Source organism: Oenanthe melanoleuca, chromosome 22 (assembly GCF_029582105.1).
Source record: "Oenanthe melanoleuca isolate GR-GAL-2019-014 chromosome 22, OMel1.0, whole genome shotgun sequence".
NCBI classification, from domain to species: Eukaryota; Metazoa; Chordata; class Aves; order Passeriformes; family Muscicapidae; genus Oenanthe; species Oenanthe melanoleuca.
In genome coordinates this window covers 1,014,425-1,031,750 of record NC_079355.1, presented here as the reverse complement: position 1 = coordinate 1,031,750, position 17,326 = coordinate 1,014,425, and the positions used below count along the sequence as shown (strand labels likewise).

The 17,326-nt window shown below is 58.3% G+C and overlaps 3 protein-coding genes across 4 annotated transcripts in view; 1 reads left to right on the top strand and 2 right to left on the bottom strand.

The window, feature by feature from the left end:
- Window positions 1-930: 930 nt before the first annotated feature.
- On the top strand, window positions 931-5,277 carry MOB1A (MOB kinase activator 1A). Its single transcript, XM_056508580.1, has 6 exons — window positions 931-1,437; window positions 2,018-2,184; window positions 2,927-3,020; window positions 3,924-4,057; window positions 4,135-4,298; window positions 4,749-5,277. Exons 1-6 carry the CDS (start codon window positions 1,424-1,426, stop codon window positions 4,824-4,826), a joined length of 651 nt encoding a protein of 216 aa, XP_056364555.1. The 5' UTR covers window positions 931-1,423; the 3' UTR covers window positions 4,827-5,277.
- A 61-nt stretch (window positions 5,278-5,338) lies between these two features.
- On the bottom strand, window positions 5,339-6,986 carry BOLA3 (bolA family member 3). Its single transcript, XM_056508581.1, has 4 exons — window positions 6,908-6,986; window positions 6,229-6,352; window positions 5,989-6,077; window positions 5,339-5,470 (listed from the first exon to the last, which is right to left on the bottom strand). Exons 1-4 carry the CDS (start codon window positions 6,935-6,937, stop codon window positions 5,405-5,407), a joined length of 309 nt encoding a protein of 102 aa, XP_056364556.1. The 5' UTR covers window positions 6,938-6,986; the 3' UTR covers window positions 5,339-5,404.
- Window positions 6,987-10,395: 3,409 nt separating this feature from the next.
- TET3 (tet methylcytosine dioxygenase 3) overlaps window positions 10,396-17,326 on the bottom strand; it is a 28,999-nt gene continuing 22,068 nt past the window's right edge. The window contains exons 10-11 of one of the 2 annotated variants that reach the window (XR_008842040.1): window positions 12,031-17,182; window positions 10,396-11,850 (exon numbers count right to left, since the gene is read on the bottom strand). Coding sequence is in view for 1 of the 2 variants with exons in the window: in XM_056508577.1 (XP_056364552.1) it covers window positions 15,447-17,182 (1,736 nt within the window). In the remaining variant the exon portion in view is untranslated. Of the gene's footprint in view, window positions 17,183-17,326 lie in introns of both variants that reach the window. The other variant, XM_056508577.1, reaches the window with a different exon arrangement.

Genomic DNA, 17,326 nt, shown 5'->3' with positions numbered 1-17,326 from the left:
GAAAATAAAGCTGACAGAGATCTGACAACTCATAACAGACTTGGACTGATTATTTGAGTGTGGACAAGGTCAATTCTAAAGAGTGGTATGGGTTTTGTTTAACGGTAAATGTCAGGTTGAGGGAGAGGGGGAAAAAAGAGGGGAGGGGGGAGCAAGAGCGTGGCAGAGAGATCAGGCAGAAAAATCCAGGGATGATTCTCAGCACAGCTCTGGGCTTGGCTTTTTGGATTCATTCTTCTCCCTCAGCCTTGTGCTGCCAGAATGGGCAAAAACTCCTTCCTGGCAATGGCTGAGGACTTAGGCAGGGTCTGGAATTGGGGCTGGGGTGGGTGTTAGAGTTGGAATTGGGGTTGGGTGTAAGGTCAGGGTTAAATGTGGGATTTAGTTTAGGAAAGGGCTGGAATTTGGGCTGGGTTTGAGGTCAGCATTAACCCTAATCCAGCCCCATTTCTGGGGTGCCCAGACCCACGGGGCGAGGTCTCTGAAGGTCCCAACCCCATTTCTGGTGGTCCCAAGCCCATGGGGAGGGGTGTCTGTTGGAAACAGGGATTCTCGGGAATTTTGGGTCTACCTGTTGTCTTCTCACTTGTCAATAAAGCGTTGTTATTTTTTCGCTTCCATCTCTTTGTATTCATTTCCTGCTGAGGGAAGGGGATGGTTGGAATCCTGAAGCGGGGTAGCTCAGGCCAGTAAGTTCTCTTCTCAGGATGGTGACAGATTCATCCTGTGCTTCCTGTGCAGGGGTCCTATTCCGGAGTGTCCAGGTGCATGGGGCGGTGTCTCTGGGGGTCCCAGCCCCGTTTTTTGGGGTCCCAGCCCCGTTTTTTGGGGTCCCAGCGGCGCTCTCGGCGCTCATTTCTTGGCCCCCCCCCATGGGCGTGGCCATAGCAACCAGGCTCAGGGCGGGGCCACGCCCCCTCAGCGAGATTCCCGCCCCTTCCCGGAGCTCTCGCGAGAGTTGGTGGCGCGGGCGGGTCCCCGTCAGGAGCCGCCGCCGCTCCCTCGGCGCAGCCCGGCCCGGCCCGGCCCGGCTCGATCCGCTCTCTCAGCCCGGCCCCGCTTCCCTCAGCCCTTCCCTTTCCCTCAGTCCGTTCCCTGAGCCCTTCCTGTTCCCTCAGCCCTTCCCTTTCCCTCAGTCCGTTCCCTGAGCCCTTCCTGTTCCCTCAGCCCTTCCCTTTCCCTCAGTCCGTTCCCTGAGCCCTTCCTGCTCCCTCAGCCCTTCCCTTTCCCTCAGTCCGCTCCCTCAGCCCTCTCCGCTCCCGCATCCCAGCCTCTCTTCCTTCCTCCCGATCCCTCAGCCCTTCCCGATCCCCAGTCCCCTCTCCCCTTCTCTCTCCCTCAGCCCGTTCCCGCTGCCCTCGGTTCATTACCGCTCCTCTCACCCCGTTTCCTCTGCCCTCAGCCCTGCCTGCCCCATCTCGCCATGAGCTTCCTCTTGTGAGTGTCCGGGCTGCCCTCAGGGGAGGGAAAAGGGGCTGGGGAAGGTTATGGGTGGGGAATCGTTTGGGGAGGGATGGAGGGTTGTTCTTTGAGGGGGTTGAGGAGGGGAAGGATTTTGGGGAGAGGCTGAAGGGATTCGCTGAGGGGAGCGCTGGGCTTTGAGGGGAAGATCTGGGGACTCCAGGAGCTGAGGAAGGCACAGAGGGCTCTTTGGGAAGGTTTAAGTGGAGTGGTTTGTGCCTGGGGGCGTTCCTGGGTGTGTGTGGAGAGGAGCAGCCCTTGAAAAGAACCCTCAGGAGGGAATGTACCAGGGAATCCTCAGCTGTGGGGAAACTGTAACAGGACCAGAGGAAACGGCCTCAAGGTGCACCAGGGGACGTTTAGATTGGGTTTTAGAGGAAATTTCTTGGCTGCAAGGGTTGGAAAGGCTGCTCAGGGCAGCGATGGAGTCCCCATCCCAAGGGGTGTCCCAAACAGGGCTGGATGTGGCACTCGAGGACGGTGACCGTGGGGACGCTGGGCTCGATGATCTTGGGGATCTTTTCCAACCATACCAATTTCACGGTTCCCTTCTCAGTGGGAGCCGCTCTTCAAAAACATTCAAGCCAAAGAAGAACATTCCAGAAGGATCCCACCAGTACGAGCTCCTCAAACACGCCGAGGCCACGCTGGGCAGCGGCAACCTGCGGCAGGCCGTGATGCTGCCCGAGGGGGAGGACCTCAATGAGTGGATTGCTGTCAACAGTGAGTCCTCTGAGAGAGGGAAAACCCCAAAAGCTCGGGGTTTATCCTCAAACAAACCCCTGAATTCCCCAGGCCGGGGTGGCTGAGGTGGGATAAAAGCAGCGGAAGCAGGGCCCACGTCAGGGGCGTGTTGTGCAAGGAGGAAGAGACAAAGCTGCACCAAAGCTGTACCGTTGTGGTTTTGGTGGGTTTTTCATAGGTCAGGCTCACAGAGGGGATTTTGGTTTGTGAATGGTATTTTTGGGAGTTAGAAAATCAGCACTGTTGGCTGTAAAAGCTGCAGCACAAATGATCCAGGGAGAAAGTGGAGCTCCATTTCCTCCAAACTCGAGGATTGTGGAGTTTCTTCTTTTGTTTTCTGTTTCCAGATCCAATTTGGTTTGAGCAGCTGCTCCCCCTGGCCTTGACCTTTGCTTCTTTGGAGGTTAGAGAGGAAAAAAAAAGTAATTTTGGGCAAGGAATGTAGAGATCCAGGCCAGGAGTGCTCAGCCTGAGGAAGGTCTGTCCTGTTTTACCAAATCCATCAGGTTTTGAGGAAGCTAAACCTACTTTTTCCATGGAATGCTAAGTGGAGATGAGGGTGAAAAATCCAAATCAATCCAAATTGCTAAGATGTCTGGAAGTTGGGTGATGTAGGTTTGGTTTTGCCAAGGCTTTAGTGGGACAGACAGGAAGCCCTGGGAGGTGCTGCAGCCTCGCTGTGCTCACACCTGGCTCAGCCCAGGGCACTTTCCCTTTGCAGCTGTGGATTTCTTCAACCAGATCAACATGCTGTACGGGACCATCACGGAGTTCTGCACCGAGAGCAGCTGCCCTGTCATGTCTGCAGGGCCCAGGTGAGGGGCAGGCAGAGCTGGAGAAGGGATGGGATTGTGTATTTTACCAGGGCAAAGCCACAGCTGGGAATCCTCTTTGGGAGGTTGCCATGGCTCTCAGTTTGTGAGCCCAGCACCCTGAGGGTGCCGTGGAACTCTCCTACCCCGCAGGATCTGCTCTGCCAGTTCCTGCCTCTATTTTTGGGGCTGTTTCCTGTCACAGCTTCCTGCTTGTTTGCACTTGTACTCGGTGAAAAACAGAGTTTTGCTGCTTTTCAGGGATCTTGTAAAACATCTCTGAGGACAGGGGGTTGTGTGGTTGTGAGGTGATCCCAGGGTGTGCCCTGGAATCCAAGGGCTGTGGGAGAAGTCTTGTGTGACCCAGATTGCTGGGTCTGAAAGAGGGGAATTAATCCAGGGAGGGGTGATGGCCCTGATGCTCCTTTGGTCAGCTTTTGGCTCATTTGAAGGAAATGGTGATGTCAGAGGAGGCTGCCATAGAGCTGAGGGGCACTTTTAACATCTGAGGGCACTGTGGATCTCTGGAAGCAGGGCCAGGATCCGATGGAATGGCTGGAGCTGTTCCAGGGCAGTTTGGGATGGAGATCAGGGAAAGGTTCTTCCCCAGAGGCTCCCCAGGGAATGGGCACAGCCCTGAGTCTGCCAGGGCTCCAGGAGCGTTTGGACAGCACTGCCAGGGATTGCTGGGGGTCAGTGCAGGGCCAGGGCTGGGCTGATGATCCCAGTGGATCAGGATATTTCAGGATTCTGTGATTTTTGAGCCAGAAACCGCTGGCTCAGGAAACCCAAACAAGCCAAGCTCTGCTCTCCTCAGCCCTGAACGACTCAGGCATTGCTCCTGGGATCAGGGCCTGAAATCCCACGTTTCCTGTGGGAGCCAGGGCTGAATCCCCCACCCCACAGGTACGAGTACCACTGGGCCGACGGCACCAACATCAAGAAGCCCATCAAGTGCTCAGCACCCAAGTACATCGATTACCTGATGACCTGGGTGCAGGACCAGCTGGATGACGAGACCCTCTTCCCTTCCAAGATCGGTGGGTGCAGCTCTGTGCCCTGGGACAGCCCCTCCTGGCTGAGGCACGCCCTGATCCCTGCCTGTCCTGCCTTCCAGGCGTCCCCTTCCCCAAGAACTTCATGTCAGTGGCCAAGACCATCCTGAAGCGGCTGTTCCGGGTCTACGCCCACATCTACCACCAGCACTTCGACTCGGTGATGCGGCTGCAGGAGGAGGCTCACCTCAACACCTCCTTCAAGCACTTCATCTTCTTCGTGCAGGTGAGCTGGGAGGGATGCACCTTCCCCCTTGGGTTTTGCATTGGAATCTCCAAGATGGCTGGTGGTAACCCCCAGCTCTCCCTGCATACCCAACCGAGCCCTTTGTGGTGCTGGGCTTTCGTGGGGTTTGGGGTTTTTTGTTGGCTGTAAGTGCTCGAATTTCCCTCTGGGGTTTTAATTACCAATCTGCAGCAAACAAAACCACAATTGGAGAATTCAGAGGGTTTGTAGCTCGGGAATCAACTTGGAAGGAGCAGCACCAGCACCTTTTTCTTTTACTTTTAAGCCTGTTCTGTGACTTGCTGTGCACAGCAACATGGCAGAAGTTTTGTTGCCCTGAAATTGGATTTCTCCACAAGGAACAGGAGCAGTGCTGCTCCCAGGAGCCACCTGCAGGGTGACACTTTTTCCAGCTTCCTTCCTTTCCTGTGTGTCCTTTTCTCCTGGCAGGAGTTCAGCCTGATTGACAGGCGGGAGCTGGCTCCTCTGCACGAGCTGATTGAGAAGTTGGGCTCCAAGGACAGATAAACCCCCAGGAGGGGAGGACCCTTCTGGCCACTCCTTTTCTGCTTCTTCAGCCACCTCCACGCTTGGCTCCAGAGACTGGACAGCACCGAGTGGCCTCAGTGCTGCTGCTGGGCTGGGCTGGGCTGGGTGGAGGTGGAGCAGGTTCTGTCCTGCCCTGGAGCAGCTTCTGTTCCTCTCTGGACTCTCCAGCCCGAGAGCACGCCCGGAGCGGCTCAAGCTTATTTTTGGAAGCGCTTTTTTTTGTTGTTGTTGTTGTTTGTTTTTTATAAAAGAGGTGCACTTTGGCCCAGAGCCTTAAGCTCCCCATGGGGGGTGAGGAGAAGTGCCTGGCCCCAGGGTGGGCTGTCCCTGTCCCTGGGTAAGAGGAGCAGCTCTGGCATGTCCCACGGGTCCCTCCTGTGTGGCAAAGGCAATAATAATAATAAACTTTCTTCCTGCTCTTCTTTAAGAAGTGTGGCCTGTCCTCTTCTTCTGCACTCCCCCAGGGCCCTGATTGACCACACAACACGGGGTGGGATTCACAGCCAGGGGGGCAGCCCTGGCCCCTCCTGGAGCTCTTTATTGGTGCTGGGAGCAGCTCAGGGCTTGGGGGCTGAGGTGAAGATGCGCAGGCCGTGCATGTGCTTGATCTCCTCGCTCAGGGCCTGCAAGGCAAGCACAGCTATCAGGGGCAGCTCTGGCCTGGGTGGGCCCCACACTCAGAGTGCTGCACCCTCAGCCCCACGGGACTGGAGGCTCTGGGATCAGATAAACAGTGTGGCCCTTGTGCAGTCACACAAAGAATTCCCGGTGCTGGGTGTGTACAAATCAGACCCTGCAGGGGTCTCCAAATCCAAAGAGTTTGGGGACCCTGCACAACTCCCCAGTGCTGCTCTGCCCCCAGAGGGTGCTCAGACACTGCCCAGGCTCCCAGGGAATGGGCACGGCCCCAGAGCTCCAGGAGCGTTTGGACACTGTTCCCGGGGTGGGGTTTGGGGTGTCTGTGCAGGGCCCGGACTGAGGGGTGCCTCACACCCACTCCAGCTGCTGCTGCTCCCTCACAGCCCTTCCCTCTCTCCCCCGTTCCCTCACATGCATTCCCTCCCATTCCCTTACATCCATTCCTCCTCTCCCGTTCCCCCTCTCCCATCCCTGCCCAGGGCAGCCCCCGCAGCCCCCTGACCTGGTTCACCATCTGGTGCTGCTGCACCGTGCGCTTCTCCCGGAACTCCTCTGACTCGATGTGGATTTCGTACATGGCGCCGCAGCCTCCTGAGAAATTCCCGTCAGTTCAAGGCAAAGCTCGAGCCGAAGGGAGGCAGCTCCGCCTCCGGGGGTCCCCGCAGCCCGGGGGGGCTGGGCACTGACTCGGTGCCCCCCCGCAAACGCGGGGGTGTTCGAGGACAATCAAACCTTTCCTCACCTGAGATATCCACCACCTTGATGGCCGATGCCCGCGGGAACTTCTCCCGCAGCACCCGCGCCAGGCGCGACTCCCCGTCCGTCTGAGAGGCGAAGCCGCGCCAGGAGCGGCAGCGCAGCAAGAGCTGGGGGGAAACCGGCCTGAGGACCCGGGGGGACCCCAAAACACCGGGGGAAGGGAAAGCGGAAGGGGAAGGGGAAGGGAAAAGCTGCCGGCACTGGAGGGGGGGCACAAGAAGCTGGGGAAAATCGGGAGATGGGGCTGAACTGGGAGAAGGAGGGATGGAAACGGGAGCGGCCATCACCGGTACCGTGAGGGAGGGAGGAGGATCGGGCGATAGAAACGGGGGCTGGCGAGGCGGCGGGGGGGCTACCGGTGCCTGGGGGACATTGCGAGGAGCGGGGGCACCGGGAGGGGCACCAGGAAAAGGGGGAAACCGGGAGAAGGTGGGGAACGCGGGGAAGGAGGGGTGGGAACGGGAGCGGCCTTCCCCCGACACCGGCACAGCGGCTCCGAGGGGGCGGGTACGGCTCCCTCCACACCGCGGCCCCGGGGCCGCTCCCCGGGAGGGGGCGCGGGCCGCGCTCACCGGCACCGGGGGGGACACACAGCGAGGGGACGGGCCGGGAGGGGAGCACGGGCAGGGGACACACGGACGCGGGGACCGACGGACACTCACCCGGCCCCGGCCCAGCCCCGCCGCCGCCATCCCGGGGCGCGCGCCGGGGTCACCCCGGCTCAGCCAATCAGCGCGCGCAGAGCGCGGCAGGGGGCGGGGCCGGCGCTGCGCTGCTCGAGCGCCCCCTGGCGGCTCGGAGGACCCCGGAGCGGCACCCGAGCCCGCCCCGAGGGGTCCCCCCGACCCCACAAAGGGCCTGACCTGGACCCCAAAAAGGGTCCCCTCCTGACCCCACAAAGGGTCTCATCCTGACCCCACAGAGAGCTCATCACGGCCCCTAAGGGCCCTCTCCTAACCCCACAAAGGGCCTCCCCCTGTCGCTGCAAAGGGTCCCCTCCTGCCCCCCACAGGGCCCCTCTACCCTCTAAAGAGGGTTCCATTCTGCGCCCCCATTCCCATATCCAGGATCCCATCCCACCTCTCATCCCACAGATGGGGCCCCACCCTGATCCTCCCCACAAAAACGACCCCGTTCTGCTCCGCCCCCGGCCTTTCCCCTAAGAACCCCATCCAGACCCCCCCAAATCCCAAAAACCCAAATCCTGCTCCCCATTCCCACACCCAGAGCCCCATCCCGCCCCTCTCCCCCTCCATTCCAGCCCCATTCCAGCAGAAATTCCACACGAGCCTCGTGTTGAGTGCAAAAAATAAATATAAAATTTATTAAAACACCCACAATATTTTAAAGATATCAGGAATAATACAGCCCACGGCCCCGTGGCCGCGCCAACTCAGAATAAAATACAAATTAAAAAAAAAAAAAAAAAACAACAACAGAACAAAAAGAAACAAAACCAAAACCAGAGGGGAGGGGGAGGATCCAAACTTGCAATTTTTAGGCATCCTAAAAAATAAATTTACTGAAACACTGGGGGAAAGGGGAAAAGAAAAGAAGGTTAAGGGGGGAAAAACAACACAAAGAGGGGGGAAAGAAAAAGGGAAAATTATACAAAATAAAATTATCAGCATAAATTTACTGTCCTAGAAGTATCTACAGTTTAATACACATTAATCCTATTGCCTTGAGACATGGGAAAAAAATCTACCGGTCCTCAATCCGCCCCGGAAAAAAACTTCATTTCAAGTAACCACAGTCCCGAGCCGACCAAGAAATCTTCAAGTCTGAATTTTTCGGAGCCGCCGGGACACCCCTGCGGTGTCTCCCCCCTCCACCTGCCGCCGTCCCACCTCCCCATCTCGATTATCCCAAAAAAAAAAAAAAAAAAAAAAAAAAAAAGCCGAACAAAAACGCCGAAACACCCGCCCCGCCTCTGACCGAATTCCCGAATCCGAGAAGAAACGGCGCTTGATTTTTAAATTTGGAATTACCACCTCTTTTTCCTTCACGCCGCGGTGCAAAAACAAAACAAAACACAATTTTAAAAAAATCCCACCGGCCAAAAAAACCTCCTCGCTCCCGGAATTAAAATGAGGTTGAAATTCCGGCGGTTTTGTAAATCCCTGAAGGATGCGGAGAAATGAGGAAAAACCCGGGCGGAAAGGGAAAAAGAGGAGGGCGAAAAGGAAGAGGGGGAGATGAAGGAGGAAACACCGCTGCGAAAGGATCCCTGATTTCGGAAAAGCTTCACCCCGGACTCGCTGGCGGGGGCTGGGGGGGGCTGAGGTATTTGCCTGGGGGGGAGCGCGGGGGGGAGGAATAGCACCAATAAACCCCAAAAAAAAAGTTAAAAAAAAAACCAAAACAGAACAAAAAAAAAAGGAGGGGAAAGGGAAAAAGAAAGAGCCGGGCAGAAGCGGGATGGGCGAGGCGGGGAGGGGATGAGAGCGAGGAGCTGCGGGAGCGCGGGGCTGAGCCTGGGCAGGGCGGGGCTGGACACGGGCTGGACATGGAGATGGACACGGAGATGGACACAGGGACGGACACGGAGATGGACACGGGCTGGACATGGAGATGGACACGGGCTGGACACAGAGACGGACACGGGCTGGACATGGAGATGGACACGGAGATGGACACGGGCTGGACAGGGGATGGACACGGGCTGGACACGGAGATGGACACGGGCTGGACAGGGGATGGACACGGGCTGGACATGGAGATGGACACGGGCTGGACACAGAGACGGACACGGAGATGGACACGGGCTGGACACGGGCTGGACATGGAGATGGACACGGGCTGGACATGGAGATGGACACGGAGATGGACACGGGCTGGACATGGAAATGGACACGGGCTGGACATGGAGATGGACACGGGCTGGACATGGAGATGGACACGGAGATGGACACGGGCTGGACATGGAAATGGACACGGGCTGGACACAAAGATGGACACAGAGATGGACACAAAGATGGACATGGGCTGGATATGGGCTGGACACGTGCTGGACACAGAGATGGACACGGTGATGGACACGGTGCTGGAAACAGATGGACACAGGCATGGATGCGGTGCTGGACACAGAGATGGACGTGGGGCTGGACACAGAGATGGACGTGGGGCTGTTCGGGGTTGGTGCTGCTGGGGAACAGAACTGGGCCTGGCCGGGCAGTGCTGGGTCTGTGCTGGGTCTGGGGGTGCCTGAGCAGCACCGAGCTGGGCACTGTGTCCGTGCAGGGTGGGCAACTGCCGTGCCCATGCTCTGTGCCCAACCACCGTGTCCATGCTCCGTGTCTGTGCTCTGTGCCCAACCACCGTGCCCATGCTCTGGGCAACCACCATGTCCATGCTCAGTGTCCAACTACTGTGTCCATGCTCTGTGTCCAACCACCATGTCCATGCTCTGTGTCCATGCTCTGTGCCCAACCACTGTGTCCATGCTCTGTGCCCAACCACTGTGTCCATGCTCTGGGCAACCACCATGTCCATGCTCTGTGTCCAACCACCATGTCCATGCTCTGTGCCCAACCACTGTGTATGTCTGTGCTCTGGGCAACCACCGTGTCCATGCTCAGTGTCCAACCACTGTGTCCATGCTCTGTGTCCAACTACTGTGTCCATGCTCTGTGCCCAACCACTGTGTCCATGCTCTGTGTCCAACCACCATGTCCATGCTCTGTGCCCAACCACCATGTCCATGCTCCGTGCCCAACCACCGTGTCCATGCTCTGGGCAACCACCATGCCCACACGCCATGTCCAAGCCCCACAGCCCAGCACCGTGCCCACACACCCCGGCTCAGCACCGCGCCCACGCACCATGGCCGAGCACGGTGTCCATGCACCGTGTCCAGGCGTTTCCATGCGCTGTGCCTGAGCACCACCATCGAGCACCACGCTCAGGCACCATGTCCACAACAGTCACAGCTGTGCTGTAGTCAGTCACATCGTGGCCGAGCTCCACAGCAGAGCACAGTGCCCAGGAACTATGGCCAAGCACCAAGTCCATGCACCAGGTCCAAGCACCAAGCAGAGCACCCATGTCCATGTGCCACATCTGAGCATTGTGTCCACCCACCATGGCCGAGCACCACGTCCACGGTGCATGGCTGAGCACCAAGTCCAAGCACCATGTCCAGTCACGTCCACTCACCACATCCATGCACCATGTCCACTCACCACGTCCACTCACCATGTCCACTCATCACATCCACTCACCATGTCCACTCACCATGCCCATGCAACACGTCCAAGCACCATGTCCACTCACCATGTCCACTCACCATGTCCATGTACCATGTCCGAGCACCATGTCCACTCACCACGTCCATGCACCACGTCCACTCAGCATGTCCACTCACCATGTCCACTCACCATGTCCATTCACCATGTCCAGTCACCATGTCCACTCAGCATGTCCACTCACCACATCCACACATCACGTCCGAGCACCGTGTCCACGGTGCATGGCTGAGCACCATGCCCGAGCACCATGTCCATGCACCGTGTCCACACACTGTGGTCAAGCACTGTCCCCACGCCCTGGCCAAGCACCACCCACACATCATGTTCAAGCACCACGGCTGAGCTGAGCACCACGTCCACGGTGCATGGCTGAGCACCACGCCCGAGCACCATGTCCATGCACCGTGTCCACACGCTGTGGTCAAGCACCATGTCCACTCACCATGTCCGAGCACCCTGTCTGAGCACTGTGCTCAAGCACCATGTCCATGCACTGTGTCCAAGCACCAAACACAGCAGCACCCTGTCCACGCACCACGTCTGAGCACCATGCCCGAGCACCACGTCCACGATGCGTGTCCAGGCACCACGTCCGAGCACCAATGACCATGCACCCATGTCCGAGCACCAATGTCCGAGCACCACATCCATGCACCAATGTCTGAGCACCAATGTCCGAGCACCAATGTCCGAGCACCACATCCATGCACCAATGTCTGAGCACCAATGTCCGAGCACCACATCCATGCACCAATGACCATGCACCCATGTCCAAGCACCACGTCTGAGGACCGTGTCCATGCACCAATGTCCGAGCACCACGTCTGAGCACCGTGGTCAAGCACCATGTCCATCACATGTGGCCAAGCACTGGGACGAGCACCACGTCCACGCGTCATGTCCGAGCACCGCACTGAGCACCGCACTGAGCACCATGTCCACAAGGTGTGGCCAAGAACTGTTCCTGAGCACCAAGTCCAAGCACCACGTCCATGAGCTGTGGCCAAGCACCACGTCCATGAGCTGTGGCCGAGCACCACAACTGAGCACCACGTCCATGACGTGTGGCTGAGCACTGAGCCTGAGCACCGAGTCTGAGCACCGTGTCTATGATGTGTGACCAAGCACCGTGTCCGAGCACCACCTCCAAGCACCACACCAACCACGTGTGGCCGAGCACCGTGTCCGAGCACTTATGTCCACACACCCGGCTGTGTCCGAGCACCCTGGCCGAGCACTGTGGCTGAGCCTCATGACCACATACCTGGCTGAGCACTATGACCACCACACACCTGGTTGAGCACTCTGTCCAAGCACCATGACCACACACCTGGCCAAGCACCATGACCATACACCTGGCCGAGCACCCTATCCAAGCACTATGACCACATACTTGTCCGAGTGCTGTGGCCGAGCACCATGACCTCACTCTTGGCCAAGCACCATGACCACACCTGGCTGAGCACCACGACCACACCTGGCTGAGCACCATGACCACTCCTGGCCAAGCACCACGACCACACCTGGCTGAGCACCATGACCACACCTGGCTGAGCACCATGACCACTCCTGGCCAAGCACCATGACCACAGCTGGCCGAGCACCATGACCACTCCTGGCCAAGCACCACGACCACACCTGGCTGAGCACCATGACCCCACTCCTGGCCAAGCACCACGACCACACCTTGCTGAGCACCACGACCACACCTGGCCGAGCCCCCCGGACGCCACCTCTGATGCCTCACCCCGGGACCACACAGGAACCCGCAGGGAACGGCTCCACCACGCCCTCGGACGCGGCACCTCCTTCCGTTTGCATAAACCCAACCGGCTCCCGGCACGCCTCGAGCTGTCGCTCCGGAATAGCAAACTTCCCTCTCAACGACATTGCTTAAATTTTTTTTTTTTTTTCTTGTCTTAAATCTTGGTTCCTTAATTTGATATATACATTAGTAGCACCTCAGCGAGATGGAATCAGGCAGAAGCGTGATACAGTTTGTTAAAACACCATAGCACCGTTTGTATTACAAGATTTCATTTAATAAAAATATGCCTTATAGAGCCCACAAAGCGTACTCCAGTATTAAAAGGAAAAATCAGCAATTGAGGCACCTCAGGGATTCTGGTTTCCTTCTCCTTCCCATGCCTCATCCCGAGAGCATCGAGATAAGGGGGGGATCCAAATGGCATCCCCCGTTTCCTGCCCGAGGCGGAGCATCGCGGCCAGAAAAACCAAAGCGGGACGAAGGAGCCGGTCGGGGCTCCCCGTGCCGAGCCCTCCCTGGGGTTTCTACCGCGGGTGTTGTTCTAGCACCATTGTGGCCACGACCCGCTGCAAAATCAGGTCCCCCACATCGCACTCATTAAAAACATCCCTCCCCGCGAGCTCCGTGACCCCCGCGGCTTCGGCACGGGGCGGGACGAGCGCGGCCGCCGGGACGGGTAAAGGGAAAAGATTTTGCTTGGAAACAGCCTCTCAGCAGCAAGGGGTAAAGAGCTGTGCATAGATTTCGAGTTTGTGTAGAAGTCTGAAGCGTGCGAATTTGTAATGACTGAGAGTTGAGGTAGGTTAGACGTTTATGTAGTGTAAAAACGTGAGACTGCAGCAGTTCTCGCTCCCCGACCCGCGGCGCCGGCAGCTCCCCGCTCTGAACCCGCCGGAGCCAACGCCGCGCCGGACCGACCCCTCCCTGCACCGAAAAACCTCTGAGCAAGCAGGACTTAGACAGGTTACACGGACCATCGCCTTCTCTGAGCGCTCCTTCTCCTCCTCCAAGGCACCCCCGTCACGCCAGCCAGAGACCCCGGGCGACGCCAGCGGGGCCGGCACCCGAATCCGGCCCCGGACCAGCCGGGTCCCCGCTCCGCGTCCCGAACCACAGCGACGCGGCGGGACCCGGCATCGCCCGCGGGCGTCCCTAAAATCTGACTTGCCGTCGACTCTTACAATCCTGATATGCTATTGAGTATTTGTAAGAAAAGCGGGAATAGCTCGTTGAGTTTCCTTGTCAAATATACGCGACTTTACAGATTACGGTTAAAAAAACGAACCAAAAAAAAAAAAAAAAATTCATTAATGATGAAGGACGGACAAAGCATGTTAAATATTCTGCCAGTATTTACAGTTCTCCCACAATAATCTTGTTTAAAACATACTGCTTCAAGTTGGGGGGAGTGGGGGGGAGAGGAAAGAGGGGAGTTGTTTGCTTTTTAAGTTTCGCTTTCATTTTTTTTTTTTTTTTTTTAAATCTAGGTGAAAGTGCTTTTAAAAAAATTTCTTTCCCTATTTACAGGTTTAAAATCAGACCACATAAATGTTCAGGCTGTTTTACCGAGATCCTGCTGATCCGTGCCCGTGCGCGAGGGAAGGAGGGTGACAGCAGACACGAGGTGATCCCGCACGGTGACGGCGTCGGCGCTGCCTCGCTGGCTCTCCAAAAGGCACCTCAAAGTGCAAAAGCAACGACCCCTCCCCAGCACGGGGATGCCGGGCCCCGGCTCCGGCCACGCCGCGCCCCGGGCGAGCCGCGGGGCAGCTCGGCCGCGCTCCGTCCGTCCCGGTGCCGGGCCGGGAAGTCTCGGCTGAGAGTGTTCGAAAAGCACCACGCGGTTGTCGTCGTTGCTGGGTTACTGGTTGGGTTGGGGTTTCGCTTCGTTTTTGTTTTTGTTTTTTTTTTTTTTTTGCGGGAAGAACGGTGATCCGTAGGAAGGAGGGATGGCACCCGGGGAGAGAAAGAGCACCGAGCCCGGCGGCGCTGGCCGCGGCTCGCCGGCACCGGCGGGAAGGCGGACCCGGCGGGGGTTTGGCCAGCCAAGTCTTGGGATTCGCTCTTCCCAGAACCGATTGCACGGAGAAAGTCCCCCGGAGACGGAAAGCACCAGACTTTAGCAACAGTGATGTACAGAGAGCAACACTCGCTATTCACAGTTTGGGGTTGGTTTGTGTTTTTTTCCTGTTTTTTTCTATTTTTTATTCTTTTTCTTCTTCTGTTTTTGTCCCGTCGGCTCCTATGGAGACGCTGCTGCTGCCGTTTGCCCTGGGGCCGTGGGCAAAGGAGCCCCAAGTCCAAGCCCGAGTGCAGCCCCCCGGCAGCAGCATTCCCCAGCCCGGACGTGTCCTGAGGTCTCGGCGCCAGGAGAGACGCCGGCTTGCGCTGTGGCAGCAGAACCGATCCCGCCGGAGGCAAGGAGCCGAGCGGAGCTGCGCCGTCCCGGGACAACGCTGGCTCCCCTTGCTGTGAGACAGGACTCCTCGAGCTGCAAAATTGGTGTTTTTAGGTCCTTGGAATAAAAATAATCGGATGTTCAGCGTGTCCTGCTGACGGTAAAGCACAAAGTCCCACCAGCCCCCACGTGGCGGAGCTGGAGGGAGTCACCTCTTGCCTTTAAGCTGGTTTGGTGTTCAGGTTGGTTTGGATTCATGATTAAGGTGGTTTTTCAATGTTGGCTTCTCTTTCAAAGATCAGCTTCGTCGTTGTCATCGGAGTAAAAAATAAAATAAAATCAAATCCAACAAATAGGCCATTTTAAGTGGAATTAAAAACCTCTCCTTGCGAAAGGACGCTAGGAAATTCATCCGAGGCTAGATTAAAAAACATGGAGATATAAATAAGAGATTACCTAAAATCATCAAACAGCATCGTTCCTCTCGGGTTTTTTAACCAAGTTTTGCTTGGTTTGCCAACTCCTCGCCGGGCGCAGCTCTCCGACGGTGTGAGCCCGCGCCGGCTGCGCTGCTCCCGAGCGCACGCCTTGGGTTCGTTTCCTATGGGTTGGGTTTATTTTTTTTTTTATTTTTTTTTTGTGGTTGTTGTGTTTCATTTCGGTTTTGTCTATTTACTTTTGTTTTCTTCTCCCCCACGCCTGAGGAGAAAGCACCACGAAGCAACGCCGGGCTGCGGCGCTGCCGAGGGTTGAGGTAAGATGGGGCCATGGCGGTCGCCTCCGTCTCAGATCCAGCGGCTGTAGGGGCCCGTCACCTTGGTGTAGGCGTAGGAGGACACAGTGATGGCGGAGTTGGTGGGGATGGCCACCGCCTGCCGCGTGGGGACCGAGTCCCTCCTCTCCTTGCTGGGCGCCTCGGTCGCCAACGCGCCGCCCCACTTGCGCTTCTTGGCAAAGGCTTTGGCGTCCGGCGGCAGCCCCAGACGCGCCGCCTCCTCCTGCCGGGCCCGAGCCCGCTCCGCCAGCTGCTTCATCTTGGCCTCCCACAGCGCCAGGCCGTGGTTGGGCTGGTTCAAGTTCTTGTGTTGGTAGAAGACGAGGGAGATGCGGGTGGGGTGGCAGCGGTTGGGTTTCTTCAGCGGGGTGGTGGCGTGGAGCTCGCGGCGGGCGCACTCGATGAGGATGGAGCCGTGGGCAGGCGCCACGGCCACGCCGCCGATGTTCTCGTCCAGGAAGTTGTGCTCGCTGTCCGACCACTCCTCTTCCTCTTCCTCCTCCTCTTCCTCCTCCTCTTCCTCTTCCTCCTTCACCGCCTTCCCCGGCAGATCCTCCTCCAGGCCAAAGGGGTCCCACGGCTTCTCCCGGCGGGGCCCTGCCGCCCCCTTCTCACCCACCGCTGCCTCCCACGGCTTCTCCGGCAGCCCCGGGCTGGGAGCCGGTGTCCTCCGCTCCTCTGCCTTCACGGAGCCCCACGGCTCCTCGGGGAAGCTGGGGAGCCCTGGCAGGGCCGAGCTGAACCCCAGTGACCCCAGCAGGCTCGGGGTGCCCGTGCCGGCCAGCGCCGGCTCCCCCAGCTTGCAGGGGCTCCAAGGTTTGGGCAGCAAGCCCGAGCCGTGCGCCGCCGCCGCCGGCTCTCCCGGCAGGACGCTGGACCACTGCTTCTCCGGCGGTGGCAAGCGCACGGCGGCGTCGAAGGCGCTCAGCTTCTCCCGCCCGCCTGAGCCCGGCGCCAGCGCGCTCCACGAGTCCTCGGCCGTGCTAGTCCTCTCGGGGGAAGCCGTGCCCCGTGGTGCCTTCAAGGGGCTCCACCGCTGCTCCGGTGCCGTGCCGTGCGCAGGGACGGCCGGCAGCGTCAAGCCAGGGCCGGGCATGGCCGCGGCGCTGGGGAGGGGCTCGATGGCGGGCGGGGGGTCCGGAGGCTCCTGCTTGATGGGCCGGTTGCTGAAACAGTTCTGTGCAAACGCCGGTGCCTCCTCCGAGCCCGAGCTAGTCCTGTGCGCCCCGGCCGTTGCCGCCGCTGCTTTCTGCTGGCTGGCGTAGCGGTTGGCTCGCTCGTAGGTGCGCTGGTGATGGTTTTTGCTCCGCACGTTGTGCGGGATGGGCTCAGGGAAATTGGTGTTCCCGTAGGAGTGGTTGAGGTTCTCCTGCAGCGCTGAGACATCGGGTTTCTTCTCGTAGCCGTTGCTCACCCAGCTGCTCCCGCTCCTCTCGGGCGCCCCGTAATTGAGAAACTGCGAGGGGAACACGTGGTTGCTGGAAAAGCCATAATACCCGAAGGAGGGAAGCGCGAACTTGGAGTGAAACCCGTTCACGGAAGGCAGATTGGGCTGTGCATAGTAGGAATGGTAAGAGTAAACACTGTTCATGCTGTACGGGTCGGAGGGCCGGCAGCTGCCCAGCACCGAGTAGCTCTCCACCACCGCGTTGCCGTTGTACTTGAAGGCGTTGTAATGGCTCTGGGGTTCCACCTTGATGGAAGGTTTCAGCGGCTGCGGGGATATCCCGCCTTTCAACGCCATACCTGTGGGACAGCACACACAGTCCCCGTGACCTGCCGGCCGAGGAAGCCACCTGAGGGGAGCCAGGACCCCAAAACTGCCGGCCGGACTCAGAAATCCCACAGTGACAGGTTTGCCAGCCAACAGCAGAGGCTGCCATCACCTGG

What these genes read in the sequence shown, in the direction of transcription:
- MOB1A (XM_056508580.1), top strand. An exon ending in GTCATGTCTGCAGGGCCCAG is followed by an intron (nt 3,021 to 3,923) that starts GTGAGGGGCAGG and finishes CCCACCCCACAG; the next exon opens with GTACGAGTACCACTGGGCCG. An exon ending in ACTTCATCTTCTTCGTGCAG is followed by an intron (nt 4,299 to 4,748) that starts GTGAGCTGGGAG and finishes TTCTCCTGGCAG; the next exon opens with GAGTTCAGCCTGATTGACAG.
- BOLA3 (XM_056508581.1), bottom strand. Translation starts at nt 6,937, where the DNA reads ATGGCGGCGGCGGGGCTGGGCCGGGGCCGG. An exon ending in CGGGGCTGGGCCGGGGCCGG is followed by an intron (nt 6,353 to 6,907) that starts GTGAGTGTCCGT and finishes GTTTCCCCCCAG; the next exon opens with CTCTTGCTGCGCTGCCGCTC. An exon ending in CAAGGTGGTGGATATCTCAG is followed by an intron (nt 6,078 to 6,228) that starts GTGAGGAAAGGT and finishes GGAATTTCTCAG; the next exon opens with GAGGCTGCGGCGCCATGTAC.